The sequence below is a fragment of the Martes martes genome (genome assembly GCF_963455335.1).
Source record: "Martes martes genome assembly, chromosome: 14".
NCBI classification, from domain to species: Eukaryota; Metazoa; Chordata; class Mammalia; order Carnivora; family Mustelidae; genus Martes; species Martes martes.
This window is the reverse complement of record NC_137902.1, coordinates 83,171,945-83,196,184: the sequence shown is the minus strand read 5'-3', so window position 1 is coordinate 83,196,184 and position 24,240 is coordinate 83,171,945. Positions and strand designations below refer to the sequence as shown.

Genomic DNA, 24,240 nt, shown 5'->3' with positions numbered 1-24,240 from the left:
CCACAGCCCTCTCTAACGTCTTCCAGTGTCTTTGTTTGGCAAGCAACCTGGGAAAAGTGTGCCAGAAGCTAAAAATGCAGTTCACGTCCGTGGACTTGATTTGGTGTATGTCCACAGGAAGCCGAGGGCATTTCTCTGTGAGGTCTGAATTTGTATCATAATGCAAGAAGCTAAAGGCTTGTCTTTTTTTAGAAATAAAAAAATTGAAAAAAATAAAACCTGTTTCAGTTACACACAAGATTAGCAGCTCACTCGGGACGCCTGGGTTGGCTCAGTTGGTTGGGCGACTGCCTTCGGCTCAGGTCATGATCCCAGGGGCCTGGGATCGAGTCCCGCATTAGGCTCCTTGCTCAGCGGGGAGCCTGCTTCTCCCTCTGCCTCTGCCGACCTCTCTGTCTGCCTGTGCTCCCTCGCGCTCTCTCTCTCACTCTCTCTGACAAGTAAATAAATAAAATCTTAAAAAAAAAACATACATAGAAACAGCACATCTAACCATCGCTGTAGATGCGTATTTCTTTAAAAAAAAAAAAAAAAAAGATTAGCAGCTCACTTTGGGGTGGGGGGGGGCATCTTTTTGTGCTAGGTCTTTTTGCATTTGGTCCATTTGGGTTTCCACTGGTCTTGACCCTAGTGGTCAGGAATCCTTGCTGGGTGCCCTTTCAGGGCGTGATGCTCCAGAAGAGCGGTCAGATCTCGCCTGGCGTCCTTCGCTGGAACTTGCCACAGAGACAAGAGGAGTGTTTGCGGGGACAGGGACAGGTGTAAAGGGTGAGGAGTCTCTCTCACGCTCCCTGTAGCAGGAGGACCTCTGCTGTAGGCTAAGTGATAACTCTTATTTTAGACCTCTTCCTAGTTCCCTAAAAATTGGTAGAATTTTCTACCTGTGTCCTTCCAGACATTTCTTAGAACAGAACTATGTTTGACTAGGTTTGGTGGTATGTTGCCACATAAAATCAGTGGCATTTATTTGATGGCTTAGTCCTAGAAATAAACAAAGCAGAAACCTAGCTTGTAAGAGGAGTTGCTATAAAAGTGTCCCATACTCACAAAATTTATTTTGATTCTCCAAATAATGCCATTCTTTCGAAAAGAGCTAATCTTTATTCAAGCAAAAGAGCCCCAGTTTTTAGTATCAAGAAGATCATTTACATATGACTTTGTCCAAAAGGTTGGAAATGAGATAATTCCACCCGGAATCTCCCGTCAACCGCGTGTGTTCGCACACGTTTGTGTCAGCACTCTTCTAAAATATTAGTCATGATTATGCATTTATATAATGTTTTTCCTCAAAGATTCAAGCTAAATTACAATGTCTTAGGAAAGGCTACAATCGAGGAGTATGAATTAAATATTTTACATGCCTCAGCCATCTGTCTTCTCTTTGCTTTTTCTTCCTTTTAAGTCTATCCCAAACCCAAACAGGCACTGGAGATACACGTTGGTCCACAGGATCCAAGGCTCCTATTCCTTGCATTCAAATATAACTCCAAGACCCTTCACTTCGATTCCCTGACGGGTACTCTCTGGGCCCCTGCAGGCTTCGAGACCAAAGCCTGGGGTTTGCCTCACTATCCATTGACTTGCTTAGAGCACCCAATAGTCTGGAAGACAAGAGTAGGTTTTCTTGATATTTTGATATGACTGTCGTATCCCACCTTTATGATTTCTAATTAGGTTGTTGGTCTCTGGATGAATCAGTAGTCCCAGAGGATGTGTCACCTAGTTAAAGAGAAAAACACTGGGAAACAGTACAAGTCCACAAGTAAATGTTGTAGAGCCTTGGAGTTTTATGAAATAATGATAATAATAATAATAGCCATGCAATCCAGTGTAAATCTGGGCTTATCAAATTTGACCAATCATTTAACTAATGCGTTGAGGAGATCCAGAGTAATTTAAACTTGCCTAGGTTAGAGATAATTTTGGTTTGAAGAAAGGAAAGTTAAAATAAAAGATGAAGTAAAGTTTAATAAAACAGGCAGGAGTTTCTCCTTCAGATGGTTTATTCAGTCCCCTTCTAAACTCAAAGGGTAGCACCAACCATCCATTTGGTTTCCCGAGCCAAAAATCAGGTCATTGTTGTATTCCTGCCTGTTTCTCCAAGGACTGTTGATTTGATGGGTGAGAAGTAACTTTCATCCAATACTGCTGTGCCTTCCGTACCTCCTGTCCCCCCAGAAACTCAAGATATCCTCTGTAACCCAAGAGTTCGAGTTCTACATGATGTCTGAAAAAGACTTCATTGAGGTATGACTGATGTCACAAGGCTGTATACATCTAATACACACAGATTAGTGAGTTTGGAGATAAGTATACAGCCTTGGAACCATCACCCTAATCAATGCCATAAGTGTATCCATGGCCTCCAAAAGTTTCATTCCATCTTGCATATGTATGTATGTCTCTCTTGACATAGACCTTCCTTTACTCATCACCCTGGGCACTCTCTGAACCTTTTAATCTGGTTTTATATATCTTTTAGTTCTGGAGATTGTCCTGTATTGTTTCTTAATCATTTCCTCCCCACCTTTCCCCCCCTCTTCTCTTTCTGGTACCTCTGTCTAGACATCAGGCTTCTTGGATCCAACTTTAATTTTCACATGCTTGTGTGCCTGTAACATTTTTAGAGAGGTCCTCAGTTTACCTTGGTCTTAGTAGACCTTTTTTTAAAATTGTTTTTGAATTTTAGCTATCATGTTTTTAAATTTCAAAAGTTCTTTCTTATTCTGTAAGGATATGGTTGGTCGGTGAGCCTCACTGCGGGGTGATTGAGTGGCTTACATCTAATTACAACTCATTGTCTTTTTGCTAGAAGATCCTCCTTGGGCTTTTGTAGGCTGATCAGCATTCTGAAGCTGGGTTTGGAGGAAGGGGAGATGACTGTGGGTCTCATTTTCCAGGGAGACTTTCACTTAACCTTTTGTTTTCAGCCATGCTCTCCTCTGTTGGACTCCCGATCCTTCAGGTGGAGTTCCCCACACCATTGCTCCTGCCCCCTAGAGGTGGGGGTGGTTATTGCCTGACTAAACCCTGCCATGTAATGTTCAAACTTTCCTTTGTTCTCTCTTTTCTAAATCACCCCCTCCTAGGAAACCTTCTCTCTCACTTTCACCTCCTGCAGTGCCCAGCGCTTCCTGTCCCTGTGCCCCTTTCGGGGGTTGTGTAAGGGGAGTAGTCACGTCTTTCCTTGTCTCCGTCTATGCCACCCTTGGGTTTTGCCTTCCTCTGCTCTGCTGAACTATCAGCACCGTTCCATTTCCCTTCTCCCTGTGATTGCCGTGGTTTAGAATTCCAGCTGTCTCGAGTTTGGTAGATGGTCAGCTTTGTTTCTGTTTCTTGTTCTCCTCGTTCTTACATGATTTTGAAAAGAGGCTGAAATGTCCCTCTGCCATCTTGAGAATGGAAGTCTCCTTTTTAAAGAACCACACCTTCCCCTAGTGGATTTCTCGGGGGGAAAGTATTAGCAACCTTCTGCGTTGACTCTGGAACATCCAGGGAGAGACACCCCTCGATCAACATGGTAACCAGGGTGATGTGCCCTGGTGCTCAGACTTGAAACTTACCCGGGCTTCCTTGCGCTTGCTGAACTGTGCCAGCTGGTGTCCCAGGTTCCCTTTGGTCAAGCTAATAGTGCTATTTGCGCTGTGTAACTAATGAGAAACTTGAGAGAGGTCTGGCTTAAATCACAGCATGAGGCTGACCGGTCTCCCGTTCCTGACTGCTCCCCGAAGCACATGAGAGCGTGCTCCAGCACGTCCCATTTGGGGGACTGGAACTCTAGTTTAAGAGCGCGACCACGGCAACTAAGAACCCCACTTTGACCAGACGGGCGTTCTGCTTTCCCCTTGAACTGTGACAGCGTTTACTGCTTTTGTTTTTCACTTTTCTCAGACTCCGTAGAAAAGGTGACCTGTGACGTCATTCCTAGTTCAATAACTGTCCTTCTTTCGAATCTGTTCAGATCGTATGGGAGGCATTTTTAATCTGTTGAAGTTTGTTTATTGCCCTGTGTTCGGTGTGTGATTTCCATGTATGCAACTTGGTTAAAATGTATTCAGGTGTAAGAAGTTTGCAGACAACCCAGAGAGACAGGATATATGCACGTGATGCCTAAAGCCATAGCTTGTCATTAAGCAGAGCCACAAGCCTGATCCTGGATGCTGCTGGTTCCTGCTGGGTCATAGACAGAGTCCCCATAAGCCAGGGATGCGCCTGGGGGTGCCTGGCTCTCCTCCGTGGTCTGGAAGCCCTGAGCAGCCGCGCCGATGGCTCAGCACAAGCCCCCCTACCCACCCGCTCTTCTCCGCCCAACAGAGGGTGTTCCGAGCTCTGCCGGATCCCCATGGTGGAGTACAAACTGGACAGTGAAGGCACCCCGTGCGAGTACAAGACGCCCTTCCGGAGGAACACCACGTGGCACCGCGTGCCCACCCCGGCCCTGCAGCCCCTGGCCCGGGCCTCCCCCGTGCCCGGCACGCCCGACCGACTGCCGTGCCAGCAGCTGCTCCAGCAGGCCCAGGCCGCCATCCCCCGGAGCACCTCCTTCGACCGGAAGCTGCCGGATGGCACGAGGTAAGGCTTTTCCTCCGGGACGGCCCTTGCGAAACCCTGGGGCTTGAACTTGACATTACAGAGAGGACCTCCTTTCTGGGCTTGTTTCTGAGTTCACTTGTTCTGCACCAGCTGGCAGGTGGGGCTGGAGGGCAGGCCCCAGATGTGGTCATACTCAGGATCCGTCTCGTACCTCACCCAGCGGGGCTGCCCCAGGCCGGCCCGCCGGTGCTGCGCCTTTCCCTCTCCTGGTCCTCCGGGTCACCTTGCTCCCTACACCTGGGCAAGACACCCGAGAAGGGATTCTTCTTAGATAAGTGCATGTGGGTTTTGAGTATAAATAAAGCTGCAGAATCAGTGACCAAATCCCATCATCCTGATGTGTATAGTATTTTAAGAGGTCCCAAGATCATTAGCCTTTCCTTGCTTTTTTTTTCTTATTTTAAGCAAACTGAGTGAAATTTAAAATTAATTTTTCTTTTTTTTTTTTTAGAAGATTTGTCTATTTATTTTAGAGAGAGAGAGAGTAGGGAGAGGGGCAGAGGGAGAGAATCTTCAAGCAGACTCCCCACTGAGCAGGGAGGCCACATGGGGCTCGATCTCACAACCCTGAGACCATGACCTGAGCGGAAACCGAGAGTCGGACACTCAACCAACTGAGCCACCCAGGCGCCCCTAAAATTAATTTTTCAATGAGAAGATGCTCTTGTTTAAAAGTGCATGTATGGCATTAGAAGCTGATAAGAATTTGGGGGGCGTAATTCACAGTAGGTAGTTTTAAGTGAACAAAATGGTAAATTCGTCTTGTTAATTGCAACTGCTTTCTGTTTTCGCTTTTTTGTAACTTACGGGCCACGGAGACCCAGTGAGTTTCCGCAAACTGGTTTGCCAGGCTCTGGTCTCCTAAAGCGTTGGCAGCAAGGGCGCTGAGCCAGGCTGCTTAGCCGGTGGCTGCTCACCACCGCTATTACTCACGCTCTCTCCCCCCTCCGATTTCCTCATCTGAAAAATAAGCTTAGTAATAGTGGAGACCTCTGCAGAGCATTACGAAGGTAGACTCAGTATTTGCAAACTGCTTCCAGAACCATTCCGGGCACGTAGTAAGGCTGTATAGGTGTTACCAACAGTAAGATTAAAACTTGAGGACTTTCTCTGCTTTCTCCAGTCTATTCTTGACAGGTCAAATGCAGAAACGGCATTCCTTTAACTTGACATTAAATCACCTCGGCTCTGGGTCTCCTTTCCCAGAGGTCCGCTGAGTTTATAAACTCCCCCTATTCAAAGAAGCGCACATAGGTAGCTCACGGGAGGGGTCTGCGGGGTCTGCAGAGCCTCCCTGAGTAAAGTAAAATTTAGTGAATTACAGGGGAAAAAAAAAAAAAAAAGACCTAGAGAGTTCTAGCAGCAGAATGGAAACTTGGCAAGCCCGTCTTTATCAAGTGGGTTCTCATGAGTATTACTTATTTTTGTGTGTCTGAAATAAATAGGATTGCTTCCAATAGATGTGTGAAAATAAATGGTTTTGACAAATTTAGAGTTCTCGCTCTGCATAGGTTTTAAATACAAGACCAGAACATGCCTTGTGTTAAGTTTTCATTGAGCAAGTAATAGTAACGTTTTCATGATTCTAGCTTCTGGTGGGTTCTGTTGTGGTTCTTCCATATTTCACGGGAGTCATCACTGGGCTTATTCCTGCCCCAACCCTTTCCTGTAATAAGCCGCCAACCAGGAGCCGCCCGCCGTCTCTGGTATCTCCCGTTCTTGGTCTGTCGGTCCAAAGTGCATCCCGTTTCATTCTGCGATGTGTATTTATTTCTTCCTTTCCTTTGTTGCTGTCAGATGAGTTTTTTAGTAAAGCGGGATGGGCCGGGTCCCCACGTGGACACTCCGCAGATACGTTGCTGCCCTGTTAATGATTCTCGTCACCATTTCAGAAGTTCGCCCAGCAACCAGTCGTCCTCCAGCGACCCCGGGCCTGGCAGCAGCGGACCCTGGAGACCACAAGCGGCGTATGACGGGTACTGCTCAGTCCTCCCTCATTGCTGGCCCCTGGGAGGGAACTGGTCAGGGGCTCGCGCAGAAGCATTTACCGTGTGCCTGCTGTATACGAAGCCATTTGGGGGATGGAAAAATGCCAGACAGGCTTTTAATAAGTCACTGTCCAGGCCAGAAAGCTCATCGTTTCTATGCACGTAGAGCTTGTTTGTCTGTATTCGGAGCCTGCCTGTTTTTTTCATTTGAATAAGGAAAGTCTTTCTGAAAATGAAGGATTTGGGGACTCTACAGTCAGTAGCCTTTGGGAGTTGTCCCCTCGCTTAAACTGCCGACGAGGAATAAATTCACAGCCTCTCTGGGAAGTGCGTCTTCTCCGAAACACAGCCCCAGATCGGAAAAGGCGGGTTTAGCATTTGGCCTTCTTTTCACGCCTCCTGTTTGAGAACAGTAGAAGGGTGCCTCATACATCCGGCTGAGGACTGTCCCTTGGAGTGTGTGCCTAAATGTCATGTCCAAGAGCCAGCAGCTCAGGTACAGCCTGAGGACACTTGGGGACACAGAGATGCTGAACTGACAGATGCAGCAACTCACGGGAAACATTCACAACTTCTGGGAGGAAAAGATGCTCCTGGCAACATCATTGCCCTATATTGCTTTTAATTGGGTCTGGAGACAAGAGAATGGTCAGGACAGACGAGAAGGGTCTCCCACGGGAACAGCAGCTTTCTGTTACCGCTCTCACAGGTGCAGAGGGAAACGTCTCTTCCTGGATCCCCCTTCCCTCTGGTCTGGGCTTAGAAGTGGATATTTGCAGTCAGTTACATGTGTGTTCCCTACCTTAGGTAGTAGATGGAGTTCTTAAAAAGAACTTGACGTTTTTCTCAGTCGAGTTGCATTTGGAAAGTGGAAGGGATTTTTTTTTTTGGGGGGGTGGGGGGGATTAGTGGAAAAACCATCCCTGTCTTTCTTTTGCAAACGAGGATCTGTCACGGAATCCTGTAGGAATCACGGGGAGATAGGAAGAACTTTCCTGGGACTTCTTTCCTTTTTAAGATTGTATTGTCTCATGTGGGGTTTTCATAAAACGGGGTCTACCTAGGTGTCGTCTCAAGCCAATCAATGGACTTTCTTTTCCTTAAAAAATTGGACATAAGGAAGTATCAGGGCCCAAGAGAAAACAAAACGAAACGAAACCGAAGCAGTGAGCTCCTCTTTGGCTTCCGGGGACAGCTCCTCGGACAGCTCTCCAGCCTCCTGGGATCGGCAGCCCTTTTGTGTCTACACGGGGCTGTCACTCAGGTGCCTCTGTTGAGCCAGTGGGGAAACGAGAGCCCCCGCTTACAGGTGCTGAAGCAGTCTCTGCTGCAGGGCTTCCCCGGGACGGGCCCAGCGGGAGCAGCACACGGGGCTGGGGACGCACGGCGGGGGGGGGGGGGGGGGCACCCAGGGGACACTCGGCGAGCAGGCCACTCAGCTCTGTGCTCTTTGCAGATGCCACTCTCCTCTGCTGCTCGAGCACCAGGGCGCGGGCCCTTTGGAGTGTGAAGGAGCCAGGGAGCGGGAGGACAGCCTGGACGGAAGCAGGCACCTGGGTAATGAGACACGCGGCTGGGCAGCTGCCCAGCCCTTCTGTCCTGCTCCCTCTTTCCTCCCATCCCTCGTCCACTCATCCGTTCCTTCATTCCTGCGTTCGTCCTATTGGTCAGCTCCGTCCTGTGACAATGCCCATGTGGTCGGCTGGGTCTCCCAGTGTCGCGGGGGATGTGGTCGTGGGTCACGGTACTGGTGGTACCGACAGAAATGGAACGTGAGCTTTATGCTCGTTGTTTTGTGGACGCTCGGGGGGTATCCACTAGTGAGACCAGAACGTTCCAGAACCACAGTCCTGTTCATTTCCCCCAGACCATTTCGTCGTCCGGCTTCTGTGTTTGCTTTGCTCTTTTGTCAACACAACAAATTAGATATTCAGCTCTTCTCTTCTTCATGTGACAGAAACCAAATGGCATGGCCCGCCCTCCAAAGTCCTGAGTTCCTATAAAGAAAGAGCCCTGCAGAAGGATGGCAGTTGCAAGGACTCGCCCAATAAGCTCTCCCACGTAAGTCCTCCCTTTGTGGGCTACCCTCTCGCGTGGCCGTCCTGAGCCATCTCAGCACACAGCGGGAGCCGTTCTGGCAGGGACTCTCAGTAGAGGCGAGGTAAAAATAAAGAAAGACGTTAAGTTCTTTTTTTTTACCCCTTGATTTATAAAGAACCTCCAAGAAAGGTCACACCGTAAATTATTGGCAAAACCAAGATTATATCCTCAGCCTTTTGATCCTTGATACCCAGTGTGATAGTTACTAAATCACAGTCCTGTTTTTAATCTGTGAACGGTTCACTCCCTCGTGGGCATTACCTGGTGGGCTTGGCCGGAGACTGGGAGGCGGTGTGTGTGTGTGTGTGTGTGGCCGGAGTGGCTCTGCCCCCAGCTGGCCCCTCACTGTCTGGTTCCTGATGGTCCCTGGTAATGCTGGCGGCTGCTGACTAAGGGGCAGGCTGTGCTCCGGCCACGCCCGGTGCATGGTTCCCGGTCACTGGCACCCGGGGTATCAGTTACTCGTTTACCCCTCACCCGCTGGGGGAGCTCCCAGGCCACCATCGCTCCACGAGGCAGAACTTTCTATCGAACGTGAAAACACAAACTGTGGGTCGTTGCCACATAAAACCAACCGTTTTGAAAACTTGCAGGTGAAGAAATTTTATCACTTCCTGACTTCGTTGCTTTTTCCCCTCTTCCTTCAAGAGGCCTTGGCAAGCTTCCCAGCGGGGGGCTCGGGAACACGCGTGACGCTCCTCCCCGTCGCGCTGTGGGGCCCTTGTCTCGAGTCAGCCCTAGAATTCCACCTTTACAAGTCTCAGCGGTGGTTTAAGCAAAGGAAGGCAGGGGTGAGAGTAGCCCCGGAGAGTATCGTGGGTGCTGCGAAGGTCAAGGGCAGGGGGCACGTGTAGAGCTGACAGGGTGACGACGTGAAGAGGAAACACCAAGACGCACGACGGCAGGTCAGAGCACAACTTGTGCTCGTGATCCCGCCCTTTGCTGGGGCTTCCAAGGTTCCCAGGCTGTGCGGAGCCACCGTGTCTGTAGGGGACCCGCCAGAGGGGACCTCTTTTGTCTTCCAAGGTCCACAGAGAGAGCCCCTGCTCATTAGCACCTGGGGCACCCGGTGACTTGGGCTCTCTCAGAGAAGTCACTTGTACTTACAATGCACTTTGCAGCTGCAGGACAGTAGAGAGTATTATCTTGCTGGGCCCACGTGTTAATTATCCGAGCTCAGCGTTGGGAGCAGAGAAAAGGGCTAAGTGACAAGACAATATTGTGCCCCTAGGATTCACACCCAAGTCCTCTGTCCACACCCAGGGCTGGCACTGTAATTAGTCACAGGAGAATTTTTAAGATTTTATTTATGTATCTGACAGAGATCACAGGTAGGCAGAGAGAGTGGGGGGAGGGGAGGAAGCAGGCTTCCCGCTGAGCAGGGAGCCTGACGTGGGGCTCGATCCAGGACCCTGAGACCATGACCCGAGCCAAAGGCAGAGGCTCAACCACTGAGCCACCAGGCGGCCCAGGAGAATTTTCTTGATAAAAAGCTGCTCTCCCCGCTTTATTTAATTTTCCATGTGCTTTCTCAGTTTGTACAACATGTGTTGGTTCTTTTCTGGCTGTGACACGGTGGTAATATTTCCGTGCTCCAGGCACGAATAATTGAACAGAGATTTGAGAAGATTCCTATTTAACTTTAAATGAATTATGAGAGGAGTTAGGAATCTGGGACTTATACATCAAATCAGAATTTTTTTTTTTTTTTTTAAGTGAGTTCTCCCCTTGCCTCCCACTGAAGAGCTAGTAGAAAGGGCTCAGGTGCGATCCTCTGGTCTGCAGCTTAGGGGGTCTGGGTGAGGCTAACTGGCTTCATAAAGAAGCAAGGTACGGGCTCTGTCTGAAGCCTTTCCATTCCTCTTCCCAAGATTGGAGACAAAAGTTGCTCCAGTCACTCCAGCAGCAACACGCTCTCCAGTAACACGTCCAGCAACAGCGACGACAAGCACTTTGGGTCTGGGGACCTGATGGACCCGGAGCTGCTGGGGCTGACCTACATCAAGGGGGCCTCCACGGACAGCGGCATCGACACGGCCCCCTGCATGCCCGCCGCCGTCCTGGGCCCCGTGCACCTGGCGGGCAGCCGGTCGGTGATCCACAGCCGGGCCGAGCAGTGGGCCGACTCGGCCGACATCCCGGGGCCCGACGACGAGCCGGCAAAGATGTTCGCGGTGCACAGCTACGCGCCGGCCATCTCGGCGGGCGGCGTGGCCGACGGCAGCATGGGGGACCTCAGCGAGATCTCGTCGCATTCCAGGTCAGTGCCCCGGGGGTGCCCCCGGGTCCCGCGGGGGTCGGGGAGGGGCCCGAAACGGGAGCAGCGAGGGAGCCTGTCACCGGGCGGCCCAGCCACCGGACTTCGAGTGAAGTGCTTGTATCAGAAGTGTGACTGGGAGATTTGCCCAGCAGGCGCCTGTGACTTGACTTCCTCATTCAGCTGCAGAGAGAGCTACGCACAGGTAGGAATTGCTCCAGTCAGGCCCCTGACCTCCTCTCCCAGTTTCATCGGTTCCTGCAAGGAACCGATTGTAGGAGAAGTGGACACAAGCTGGACGGTATTCTGGTTGCAGCGCTGCTAACTTGGGGAGGGGGATCTGCGCTGTCTGCCCATGGCTTCTGCGTTCCAAAGGCCCCCTTACCAAACGGGGGTACCCGAGGTCTGAGAGTACGTTCAGATCATCAGTTCAATATTTATTTTTTTAAATAAAGACTAGCTAAATTTACAGGAAGTGTTTTCCAAGCGCAGATGTTTAACATGAAGTTCGAAGTAGTTCTAAACCCTTCCGTGATGTATGTCTGTACAGCGGTTTAAAACCCCACGATCATTTGTGATTTCTGCTGTCAGAGACAAGACAGAAATCCGTATTTGTTCAGGGTTGGTGGTGGACAGAAGTTAACCCCTACGCACCGACCACCCTAGAATTTCCCTTCTTGTCTGCGAGGCTTCCTAACTCAGCTCCCGGGGACTGTCGGGCTTTTCCCCACAGCCCTTCTCAAGGCCACTGCTGCCCGCCGGACCTTCTCCCTTCCTCCCACAGTCCCCGTGGGGACTTCATGGGATCTCGGCTTGAAGCCACGAGGGGCAACCCCCATGCAGCCAGCGGGCAGAGACAGGAGGACCCGCAGCCCCGTTCTCAAAGCCAGCGTGCAGAACGTTTCAGCTGTCCGCCCTGGACATCAGGGGAGGTCGCTTCTGTGGGCCTCTCACACGCGCGTGCATGTTCACTGCCGCTGTTCCCCTTTTCTTGTCCTGTGGCTCCCCCTTCATCAGTGTCTTACTGACCGTCTGTGTCACTCGAGGGCATTCACGTCACAAGTCAAACTCCCCACTAAGTGTTTCACACGACATAGGCACTACTTCAGCTCCTGTGATGGAAGGATCTAGAACTGTCAGGGTTCTCCTGCTTGCGGCTATGTGATAACCCCCCAAGACCGGGTCAGCTCCCATCTTAAAGCTCCACATGATAACCCCTGACGTCTCAGGGGGCGCCTCCTGGTCCAAGATGGCCGTGTCACCTGCAGGCCCCCTGAGCCCACGCCCCAGTGTCCACAGAAAGAAAGCGTGGTCCTTCTCCAGTTTTGGCAAAAACTCCACCCCCGCCGTCTCCACATTCCCTTCTCACGTGCCCTTGGCCTTACCACTGTGGTAGGGGGTTCCACTGTCTGAGGAAAGCAGTCCCCCCCGCCTCGCTGGGCCCGTACCATGCAGCTGAGGGGTGGTGAAGACAGCTGCTTCCCCAGAAGAAAATCGGGGTGTTGTTCCACCAGGAGAAGGGGGAGCGGGTCCCAGACAGGGGAATCGTAAGGGTCCCCCCACACTCGGTCTCCTGTTGGGGCACGGGGAGCTTAGGATACGGGGATTATTTTCTAAAATAGATGTTCTTACTACTGTTCACCGGTTCTCTTGAATAACTTGACTGGAAATAGGTTTAGTGATGAGTAACTTATATAATACAGACGTACTGGCAAGGACTTTTGTTACCTCCACGATTCCTGTCCAACTTCCGGGACACTTGAAAACCGGACGTACTATAGAAATCCTCTTGGGATGTTATACCCTCCTAATGTCTTGTCCGGAATCTACAGTTTGGTAAAACAGCTGACTTCAGGATCCCTGGTTAGACAAATGTAATGGGCATCGCAAATAGAATTTTGTAGCACTGTTATGGGAAATTTCTGCGGAAGCTGCTTGGAGGGCACGTTCGTTTATAAATAGAGGCAGGGATATTTATAGGCATTTGAAGGAGATTTTCTTGAATACCTTACCCATTCATTAAATTAATGGGTGACGCGATTAGAAAGTATATAAAAGTGGGAGATTGAATTTCTGATTGATTGTGCTTTTTTCTACCACTTGAAACTGAACGTGTGCACAGCTGTTGGGGAAATGATATATGCTGAGGGGCTGGAATCCTTTACCACGGGGCTGGGGTTTTCTTGTGGTTCTTAGTGGATGGGGACTTTGAAGCCACATTTCAGCTTACACTGTAGGCTTTTGCTCAGTATGAAATTCAGTCATTAAATTGAGTCTTTTGAATCCTTCCTCCTGTCTGTCCCCTGACCTGTGCAGGAGGACTAGAGAGAATAAGACTTAAAATATCTTGGAGTTTTTAAAATATTTAAAAAGTTTAAAGATTGTTACGTGTATGTATGTATAAAATACTTTATCTTGACGTACTTGGAACGTTAAATATATCGTACTTTACATTTAAAATATTTGCAGTAAGATTTGAAGTCTCTGCAGGTTGAGGTAAACGGAATTTTGCTGTTGAAAACGTCTGTCAGATTCTCTGGACCCTGAAGGGCCAGCGCCCCGACTGGGCTCTGCGTGTCTGTGATGACAAAACCTCCAGCCCCCTGCGCTCCTCTCTTGTCTGTGTTCGGGCTGGGGCGTGGTCACCCGGGAGCTGAGGCCTGGTGCCCACGGGCCACGGTTGTGACTGGGAGTAGGCCAGGTGGCAGAAGGAGCAGAATGAACTCACTGTAAGGATTGACCCCGGGGCCGACCGCCCTGGCTGAGGTCCCACCCCTGCCCCCACATACTCTGGATATCCCATCCCCTGTTTGCCTTTCTGGTTAGCACTCACCCCTGGCGGAAATGGTTTGTGCCTTCTGTACATCTCCTGGCACATGGCTGTAGCTCCCTGGTGCCTTCCTGGGGTGTCCCGGAGGCTGGGAGGCACGTGGCCTGTCGTGTGCACTGTGTGCGCTTCTCTGCACATGGTGGTCTTGGACTCCTTGGGACACGATGGAGGGCGTACAGGGAAGCGTGCTTGGTAAATGCTTACTGACTGAGTCCACAAACCTGCTGGGGGGTTTCTCTGGGGAAGCGGGAGGCACGTGGGATCAGCAGGTCCCAGGTCTGATTTTCAGGAGTGCAGATCACCGCATGGCCTGCTCTGGTACCACCAGCCCTACCAGTCCCAGAGCCCACGCGCTGCTCCCCAGCGGCCGTCCGAGAGGAAAGCATGCGCAGAGCTGTGTATGTGGTAGGATTCCAGGACTGGGCCGAGGGACACGGGGGACGTCAGACTCTTCAAGACAAGCTTCTGTGGCGGGTGGAGGGGTGCGCGGGAGTCACCCAGAAAGCCGGACAAGCACCAGATGCAGCTTGCTACCTCTGCTGCTCAGACCTTTAGTTCAGGAACCCCTCCCCTCTTTTCTTTTTTTCCCTCGCTGTGAGGGCAGGACACTTAGATAAGAGCTCAGAACCCAAAGCAGAACCCTATCAGCCCAACCAAGGTCTTGCAAAGTGAAAGGAAGCAAGTGCAGAAAATAGTAATAATTTCATGTTCTGGCCTCTTCTGCAGAAGGGCTCCTCTCAACTCCTGTTGTTTATTATTCACGCCCTTTCCTTAGTGGCAGTGGCTGGAAGTTGGGGGTGAAGCTGGAAGATGAGAACTTTAGTCTGGAAGGGAAGGGTTCATGAAAAGCTTCCTGCCAGCATTCTGGAATATTGAGCCGCTTCGGGGGAAACCTTTCTCATGACGTTTCTGCTCTGAGCCTAGAGTCCTGCCCTATTGCTCAACAAATCGGTCCAGCAAATTTGTTCCTGGAGTTTAAAAGTTTATTTATTTTCTTTAGTAATCTTTATACCCAGTGCGGGGCTCCAACCCACAACCCCAAGATCTTCTTAGAGTTTCAGGTTAAATAGTTTACTCTTGGGGTACAAGACAGTTTTAATCAAGTGTGAATTAGCAAAACAACTTTGGTAAAATGAATGGGAAAGCGCATAACCGTTTCCGACTGCCGTCCTCGTTCATGGTACATCCTCCAGAGACGTCATCTTGGTCATTTCAGCAGGGTGTGTGAGTGGCTTACACAGCATGTTAACCTTTCCAGACCTGGGGAACTCTGAGACTTTAACGGTGAAACATCTCAGGGATAATCAAAGGCTTCAAGGTACATGATATACTTCTGAGTAGCTAAAGTCAATGCACGACCCTTCACCGGGCTCCAAATGGGGAAGCTAGTGCCATAAGCATTTCTGGGATTAATGTGTGATTCCCTGAGTGTGACCATCATGGTATTACCATGTGAATACCATGTGAATAACAATACCATGTGAATAAAAGAAGGAGAATATCCTTCTTTTTAGGGACTTATGCTGAAATGCGGGAGTATGACGTCACGAAGTGTGCAACTGATTCTCAAATGGTTCAGAGAGGAATATATAGACAGAGGAATAATGCGGATATAGCAAGGTATTAACAGTTAGCGGCTGTGGATGAAGGATAGACAGGCGTTTTGCTACTGTTTTTAATATTTTTTTAAGATTTTATTTATATATTTGAGAGAGAGAGAGAGAGAGAGAGCATGAGAGGGGAGGGTCAGAGGGAGAAGCCGACTCCCCGCTGAGCAGGGAGCCCGATGCGGGACTCAATCCCAGGACATTGAGATCATGACCTGACCTAAAGGCAGTTGCTTAACCCACTGAGCCACCCAGGTGCCCCTTGCTACTGTTTTTATACCTTATCCCCAGATCTAAAGTTTTTCAAAATAAGCAGCTTACAGGAACAACATATGGGTCTTCAGACCCCATGGCCTGGATGTAGAGCTTTCATTTTGGAAGGTGACTCCCAGGTGTGTACCCAGTAAATGGAAAGAGTTCATCGGCTCCCTGCCTTCGTCCTCGTTGCTTCCCTGGGTGGCTCTGGGCATGGGAAGGCAGGAAGACGTCTCCCTGCAGGGTCCACAGTCTAGAGCCCAGAACTGAAGTAGCTTTGAGTCCCACACAGGAATGCCAGACCTTCATAGTTGTAAATGAGTTGTTTTATTTGTTTTGTTCATTTGTTTAATTTTTTCATTTACCGCAGCGTCTCCAGCTATGTAAACGCTCAAAAATGAATTGGTTTATTTTGTTACCCTATTTCCTTTTGAATGTTTCTAACAAGTCCATTTTAATAGCCATTCTTAATTTTGGACTTTTTTTTTCTACAGCCTGCGTCGAAGGATACTTGATTATGTAGGTTTTCAGGAAGGTAGGTGCTTCTCAGGGGTTCCGGAATAAGGCTATAATTCATACTACCAGGAGGTCTACCCTAATTTAAACATTTACATTTTTTCGTGTTTGTAAAGTAATCCCCTGATCTCTATTCTTACTCATTTTTTATAAGACATTCTATTGTCAGTCTTCCTGAAATAAAAAAGGTCTTTAGGCTTTTATATTTCTAGAGGTGGTTATGCAGTCAGTGGGGAGTCCTTCTGGCCTTAGTTTAAACACTGACTTGAAAAATTTTGTGTTGTTTTGTTTTAGGGTTTGCATCACTTAAATTTTATTTTGTGGCCATTACAGTGTGTGGTCATACGGCGAACACGCACACCGCCACCAGATGCAGAATTGGCATTTCTCTGTCAGGAGGTCCCCGTGTCCTGCCCACCCACAGCCCCTTCCCTTCTTCCTCAGTAGCCACAAACTCGCTTTCCGGATCCCTCCTCCCCTCGCGTCGCCTCGTTGTTTTACTAACTGAATATGTTGTGTTTCTGACCAACGCCATTTTGCCTGTTTATAAATTTCCTTTAAAAATGGAATCACACTTGACATATTCTTCGTGACTTGCTTCTTTTGCTACATGGTGTCTGTGAGGCTCACCCGAGTTGTTTGTGGGCTCGGTTCATTATTCACGGCGCATCCCCTTTTTCCGTTCTTGTTTAAGGACTGACCGTCTGGTTGGCTACTGATGATTGAGGTGGCGCCATTGGGGACCTACTATGGTCAGTCCTCCTGTCCGCACTGCTGCCTGCTTCCAGACGCACCCGTGCAGGGCTCTGTCTGCGGTGTCCACTGAGGAGCGGAATTGCTGTGTCACGCACCGTGCCCTGCACGCCTTCACAGGTCATGCCCAGCCTGCCTTCCAGACTCTCTGACACGCTTTTCACTCCTACCAGTGCTGGGAGGGCACCCATGGCTCCCCAGTCCGGCCAACACTGGACACTCACTGTCAGACTCCCGTGTTTGCCTGTGTGGCCAGTTGCGTGGTACTCTGTCGTGCTTTGTGTTGGCATCTTCCTGGCAGCTGCTGAGATTAAGGACCTTCTTTGGGTTTCCCACCTTTTGAAGCATCAGTATAAATATATTACTTATGTCTCCGATTTTCCTCCGATCGTTTTTTTTTTCTCTCCGATTGTTTTTAACATGCTTCCAGCCACAGGCATACAGCTTACACATGGGCATTCTTGGCCCCTGGAGGAAGGACGGTGGGTCTGCCACACCCCCCCAGGGGTAACGCACTGTGCCCCCGAATCCGGAGGCATGACAGCACTGCCAGAATCTGTTTCTATGACAGCTTTTGTCTGTTTTTCTCCTCAGTGGTTCACACCATTCAGGAAGCCCCTCAGCTCACTGCTCCAAGAACAGTGGGTCTCTGGATACGTCCAAAGTCTACATCGTGTCTCACAGCAGCGCCCAGCAGGTCCCCGGGTCCGTGTCCAAGCCCTACCACAGGCAAGGGCCAGTGAGCAAGTACGTCATCGGCTGGAAGAAGTCGGAGGGCAGCCCGCCGCCTGAGGAGCCTGAAGTGGCTGAATGTCAGGGGTAAGGCGGACGACGGCTCGGCCCTAGGCAACCTTACGCATTGTGGGGATGGACTAAGCACGTGTGTTTGTCCCCCCTCCACAGAAGTGTATTTTCTAAAAGGAGTAATCCAGAAACATCTCTGTAAAACTTCTTAAATGTTCACATTTACGTTTCTCTTTGAAAGTCTTCTCTTTCCTTGACGTTTGCATATAAACGCAAGATAAATCCCTGTTCTTTATTCTTATTTCCAAAAAGCTGCCTGCAGTAGAAAACTCACGGTAATGTGCTATTGATGGTGTGACCCTAGAGCCTGTCTCTAAATAAACAAGTTCAAGAACAATTTGAATTCCCGCAGAGTCCACGAGTGTGTTTCTTAAATTTGTTGTGTAAGTGACATCATCAAAGGAAGTGTAGTTTACCTAATTTTAACATGACTTTGGCTTCCCTTTCAGTTGTTAGGTTTTATGGGGACAGGCAGGGAGGGATGTTATGTACCTGTTTGAAAAGAGAAAAACAAAACAAAACAAAAACACTGATAAGCCGCTTGACAGGACATGTGGAAATTACGCTGCTGTCTCTTTGAAGAGACGGGTGAAGAAATCACACTTCAAGGGTGCAGAGCTATTTCTCTATTCAATGGCTTACTTTTAAAAGGGAAGCCTTAAGAAATAAAAAACAAAACAAAACAAAACAACTCCCATGCACCAAATTATGAGGCCCCAGTGTTCCGCTGTGTCCCCAAGTCCCATCAGCACCAGGTTGCCTGGAGCATGCCCTGGGGGCTGCGGTGATTTTCAGAAAGCTCTTCTAGATCTTAAGCTTGGTTGGTAAATTAGTATCACTTTTCCCATTAAAGAATGATCCCACTTCTTAAATAGGGAGAGCCTGATACTGCTTTCTCAATTAAAAATCATTTTAGAGGAGCATCTGGGTGGCTCAGTGGGATAAAGCCTCTGCCCTCGGCTCAGGTCAGGATCTCAGGGTCCTGGGATCGAGCCCCACATCGGGCTCTCTGCTCAGCGGGGAGCCTGCTTCCTCCTCTCTCTCTCTCTGCCTGCCTCTCTGCCTACTTGTGATCTCTGCCTGTCAAAAAAAAAAAAAGAAAGAAAACACAGAAAGTACTACAAACTTCCTCTCCCATTCTTCTACATAAAAAAAAAATAATAAAAATCATTTTAGTGCTGAAACTGAACAATCTTTTTGTTAAAACACACACACACACACCATCATGTCGGTAGTTGCAGATGAGTTATTTAGAAAGGAATTTTGTAGTGATAACTACACTTTTTGACCATAAATGCATAAATGTAAATCCCTAATGATAACATTGGTGTTTCTGCCTCTTTAATACATCCCAAGCCTTTTAAGTTCTGTGCAGAAGCTCTGTCAGAGGGGAGGGCTCTCGAAGAGTTGGGAAAGGGTGACAGGTGCCTGCGTGGATGTTCTTCTCTCCAGAACCCCCCAGAGTTTGTGCGTTTTAACACGCAGATTTGATGGCACTTTCAGTCAGAGAGGGGCAACCTCAAAGGCATTGTGAGGAAGGGGTCTGCGGATGTGGGTGTCAGGGCATCACACGAGGACAGTGCCCAGCCGGGTATCAGTGTGGCGGTCTATCCTGTCGGCGGGGGGAGGTGGTTAGGCACCCCCGGCCCCAACCAGCTAAGTCAAGGGCTCCTAAACAAGGAAACACTCTGTTGAATGTGGAAGTGATGAATCTCTCACCCCTGCAGACTGAAAACGCAGTGTCCTACCAGAGCACGGAATGATGCTCGGAAAGGGATCAGCCACGTTTAGTGTGTTTGCACCCCAGAGGATTACAGAGTATCACTGTCTCGTTGTACACAAAATAGAAAACCGGTTATGCCCTCCGGAAGTTCCGTGGAATTCAGAAGTTCCCAGTCATCCCTTTAAGACCATACTGTGGAACCCTCCCTGATTGAACCCGACCCACCCCAGAAACAGAGCAAAAGCCGCAGAGACTTCCAGAGGCCCGTTGCTCGTTTTGAGCGTGTCCGTGTCAGTTTCTTAGCACGGTCATTTCCCAGTGAGCTCTCGCCCTGGGACACGACAGCCCCGCTTCTGAAACAGAGCCGTCTCCGTGAAGGTGACGGTGCCCGCGGCCCTGAACCTCAGACTCCTGGAGCCTGACCTTGCAGGTCGTGCGGCAAGGACGGCTCTCACCTCCGCCCACGGTCCCGCCACCAGCGATTCCCGGTGTCCCCCGGAATGTCTGCTTGCTCAGACTGCGTGTCCGGAGCAGACCTGTCAAAGATGACTCCCCGGTTTTCTCCCTGGAAAAGAGCTGAAAACAGTAATTCTCTGAGACAGTCTTTTGTTGTCCATAAATACATCGTCATATCCTGATAATTAAAGGAGACAGCTGCTGGCTTTACCCAAACGGCTTTGCGGAATCGCTGGTGATAAAACATGCTTGGCACACGCCCGAGTCGATTACTCTTAAACTTCAGGCTCCCTCGGGTGCCTCTCTCGGTGTCGCCTGGGTGAGATGTGGGGGTGTGGCTGTCCAGTCACAAGAGAGCGCCTCTCTCAGTTTCTAAGAAACACAAGGAAGTGTGCCCGCAAAGGACATATGATCATCTCTGATGAATTATTGAAAATGTGTTTTCTGACATGGCCTTTAAAAAAAAAAAAAACGAGCTCTATTTTTCTCCCCATCCAGAGCTTCGGGGATCTGATCTCGCTCTGAATTATTCAGAACTCTGACTTTGCAGTTGAGCTCCTTTCACAGATGGAAAATGACGTGGGGGTCTGGCGCAGATGAGGCGACAATGAACCGACTTAATAATTAAGCTTCGCGCGCAGGAGTCCGCGGTTGTCGGGCCGGGCGGATTTCAATCCTTCCGGCTTCAGGCCCTCGACAGGGAGGCTGACCCTGCTCTTCATTTCCCCTCTGGTTTGTTTCCACAGGCTGTATGGCGAGATGGATCTCTTGTCCACAGCGGCTCGGCAGACCGTGGTGGGGGAGGCCGCTTCAGAAACGCAGCACGTGCTGTCCAAGGAGGACTTCCTGAAGCTGATGCTCCCTGACAGCCCCCTCGCGGAGGAGGGGCGAAGAAAGGTTAGCGAACTTCGGGGAGGCTTTGAAATGACCAGACGCAACGACGTAGGGTCTGAAGAGACCCAGAAGTTTCAGGAACCCCCACCCACCCGCATGCATTCTCCCTCGTGATTCTACCCGTTCGTCTGGGCACCGCTGACCCTCTTCGGGGTTTGTTGTATCGTTCAGCAGAGCGAGCCCGGGAGAGGGTCGGAAGGGCAGCTTACTAGCATGGGTAGAGCGGACAGGGAATCTGGATCTTTTCCCGTCTAATCCAGAGCTCGATCTTGTCCAAATGAAAAAAAAAAAAAAAAAAAAAAAAAATCAGGCATTGCCATGTTGATTGTGATCAGGGTAAACAGCAAGTGTGTGTGCTTCTCTCTTCCCTCTAATAAAACAATACTGCAATTAACCTAATTGTGTTCTTAGAATAACACTCTAATTAGATACTACCTCAAAGCTGCTTTAATCTAATGCTCCTGTAATCATGTTCTGAAGGACCTGCTGGTGTGTGTGAAGAGGGAATCCCAGAAGAAGTCAATCATAATGAGTCCCTTTTTTTTCCCCCCTAAACTTGTATCCAGCCGTGTATATGGTACTGTATAAGCTTGGGTGTAGACCGTCGTGCGAGAAGTGCCAATAGCTTTTCTTTTTATAGGAATGAACTTCTCCTTGGTATGTGGGTCTTCCCCTCCCCCCTTCTGAGACAAATCACCTTCTTTTCATGGTGTAAATTTAACTTCGTAGTCTCCACGCATTCCAGTTACCATTCATCAGTTGGACAGGCCTGACAGAATGGAAGAAACACATACAATAGAAATATTTTTAGCCTCCTTGCTGCACTCACGAATGTAAATGTAAAAAAAAAAAAAAAAACTGCTGCATTTGTTTGATGCAAACACTCTGGCTTTTACTGTTGTTTGTATAAAAGGAATGTGGTTCCGTATGCAGAAGCAGAAGTTGGAAAGTCAGATTCTATTTCATTTTTCTGGAGTATTGGACCACTTGCTTCTTGCATAAGAATTTTCCTCACCCTCTGTGGGACGATCATTTCAGGGGTTCCCTTAAATCTGGTTTTGTAGCTCCATTTTTCAACAATTGTAAGGGACTTCTGTGGGTGGTGACTGTTGAGTAGACAAGATTTTCCTGGACTGATAGCATTTTTCTCAAACCTGTTTGCACGGCCTAAAAAGCGCCGTGTTCAAAAGCAGTTTTATTACTATTTAGATGGCCTTGAACCTCCCATGCAGTGGATGGGTACAGAAATTGCCTCCTATGAAAATGCAGTCATTTCAAATTCAAGTCGAGCCAGCGCTATGTGTCCTTTTGAGTAACTGTGCCAGAAACTGCAGCCTTCTCCAGCTCCAGGAGCTGGCACTGCTCTCGGGTTATGGAGGTTCCGTTGAACATTTCAGAACTCATAAAGCCGTGCATGTCTAATTCGTGATAATATTTCTCAGCATGTCAAAGGAGGAAAACAGTCAAATCCAATAACTGCACCAGAGCCCCAGTACGTGTGTCTCGATGACCCCCACGCCTGGTTTAGCATTCCCGAGCTCATGCTCCGTGCCCGTCTGTCCGCCTAGGGAGAACCCAGAGAGCCGAGTGAGCAAGGGGTGTGTGTCCCCCCCCGGATTGAGTCCGATCCGTTCCAGGCTTTCAAGTCTTTCATGTCCCTTCTCCCGCTACGTTTAAACCCCTAGTTTTCCTTCTACGGGAACCTGTCTCCGCGACGATCGCTCCACCGCACGCTCTCTGACGAGAGCGTGTGCAGCAATCGGAGGGGGTCTTCCTTCGGCAGTTCGCGAAGTTCAGTACTGGACCAAGCCCTGCCCAACGACATTCTGTTCAGCACCACCCCGCCCTACCACAGCACGCTGCCCCCCCGGACCCACCCCGCGCCCAGCATGGGGAGCCTGAGAAGTAAGTGCAGGGCTGGGGGGGTGGTGGGGGGGCTTCTGTGGGTGTTGGCTTGTCGTGTCGTCTCCTACAGAGGTTTTGGGGGGTTTGGTTTATTTTTTTAAATAAATGTATTATTTGGTGCGCCTTCTTTTTATTATTATTTTTAAATATGATAAAAAGCACCAGAAGGGACATTTTCTAAAAGTTAAGCAATCCTGGGGCATCCAGGTGGCTTGGTCAGTGAAACACTTGGCGTCAGCTCGGGTCACGATCTCAGAGTCCCGGGGTCAGTCCACGCATGGGCTCCCTGCTCATCAGCGAGCCCGCTTCTCCCTCTGCCTCTGCCTGTCCCCTTCCCTGCGTGTTCTCTCAAATAAATAAAATCTTTAAAAAAAAAAAAAAAAAGTTAAGCAATTCTACCCATTTTGAAGAATATTGAAAACCTCGTGTTAAACATTTTTCTCAAGTAGTGATCGTATGGATATATACACAGATGTTTGTCTTAGCTATTACACTGATTTTATAAAGAAAAACCTATGGTATAGGAGGTGGATATGCTGGTGGGCAGCGAGCAAGCTTGGGAACTTTCTATTTCTGTTTCTTCTTGATATTACATATCCGGTGGCGGTCAAGGTGGTAGACCGGCGTCAGGAGACCCTGGTCTCCTCTCGAGCATGTCCTCGTGCTCATGCCTCGGCTCTCCGCATCCAGCTTCCTCTGGTTTAGTGCTCTCGGACTGACTAGGCAATTTCTGCATGATTTTCCTCTGCAACCTGAAATCTTTGATATTTACATAGTGTCAGTTTCTTATTAATGTGTCAGAGTTTAAGGGTGATAATTTTTTTTTTTTTACACTGGCTTTATAAATTCCTTCTTTTTCAGAGTTTAATTTCTAGTGTACAGGAAGAATGAGGATTTAATCACAAATATATTCATTATCGGGTTTGTTTTTTTTTTGGTTTCATCATCATAAAGCATTATCTTTAGAACCAATTTAAACTTCATCGTGCACATAGAAGTCTCAGGCTAAATGAAATAAAAGTCCTAATAATGCTTCTTCTGATGTTTAACCTAATTGGAAATGAACCTTGTCTCATAAAATTCTTAATCTATTTCTTTAAGTAACATAATATCCTACGTATTATAACGAGTCCACTTGCCTAAATTGAAGAAACCTTTAAACCCCTTCTTGACAACCGCATGAAAGGTCAGACACATTCTAATAATCTAATAATTCTCTAAATGTTTCTCCTTTTTTGTAAATAGGTTAACTTTAATGTCCTCTTGAAAGCCTTCATAAAATCAGTGAAACTATTTTCTTGCAAATGTGTTTTTTTTCATTTAAAATGCTTGATGTGTGGTCATGAACTCATCTTTGGCCTTTGTGTTGATGTAATTCTCCCATCATCCTCCTACCCTTTGCTTGCTTCCATATGAAAGATATGTATCCTTTTTTTTTTTTTTAAGATTTTATTTATTTATTTGACAGACAGAGATCACAAGTAGGCAGACAGGCAGGCAGAGAGAGGGGGAAGCAGGCTCCCCGCCGAGCAGAGAGCCCGATGTGGGACTTGATCCCA

At 48.8% G+C, this 24,240-nt stretch overlaps 1 protein-coding gene across 1 annotated transcript in view; it reads left to right on the top strand.

The window, feature by feature from the left end:
• The window catches only part of SIPA1L2 (signal induced proliferation associated 1 like 2), a gene marked incomplete at its 5' end in the record, with an annotated part of 105,459 nt that overhangs the window by 57,972 nt on the left and 23,247 nt on the right, over positions 1-24,240 (top strand). Inside the window, 8 exons of the mRNA XM_080823479.1 lie at positions 4,315-4,572; positions 6,486-6,569; positions 8,038-8,138; positions 8,539-8,642; positions 10,553-10,941; positions 17,494-17,718; positions 20,629-20,779; positions 22,462-22,681. Of these exons, the coding sequence (XP_080679605.1) occupies positions 4,315-4,572; positions 6,486-6,569; positions 8,038-8,138; positions 8,539-8,642; positions 10,553-10,941; positions 17,494-17,718; positions 20,629-20,779; positions 22,462-22,681 (1,532 nt within the window). The remainder of the gene's footprint in view (positions 1-4,314; positions 4,573-6,485; positions 6,570-8,037; positions 8,139-8,538; positions 8,643-10,552; positions 10,942-17,493; positions 17,719-20,628; positions 20,780-22,461; positions 22,682-24,240) is intronic.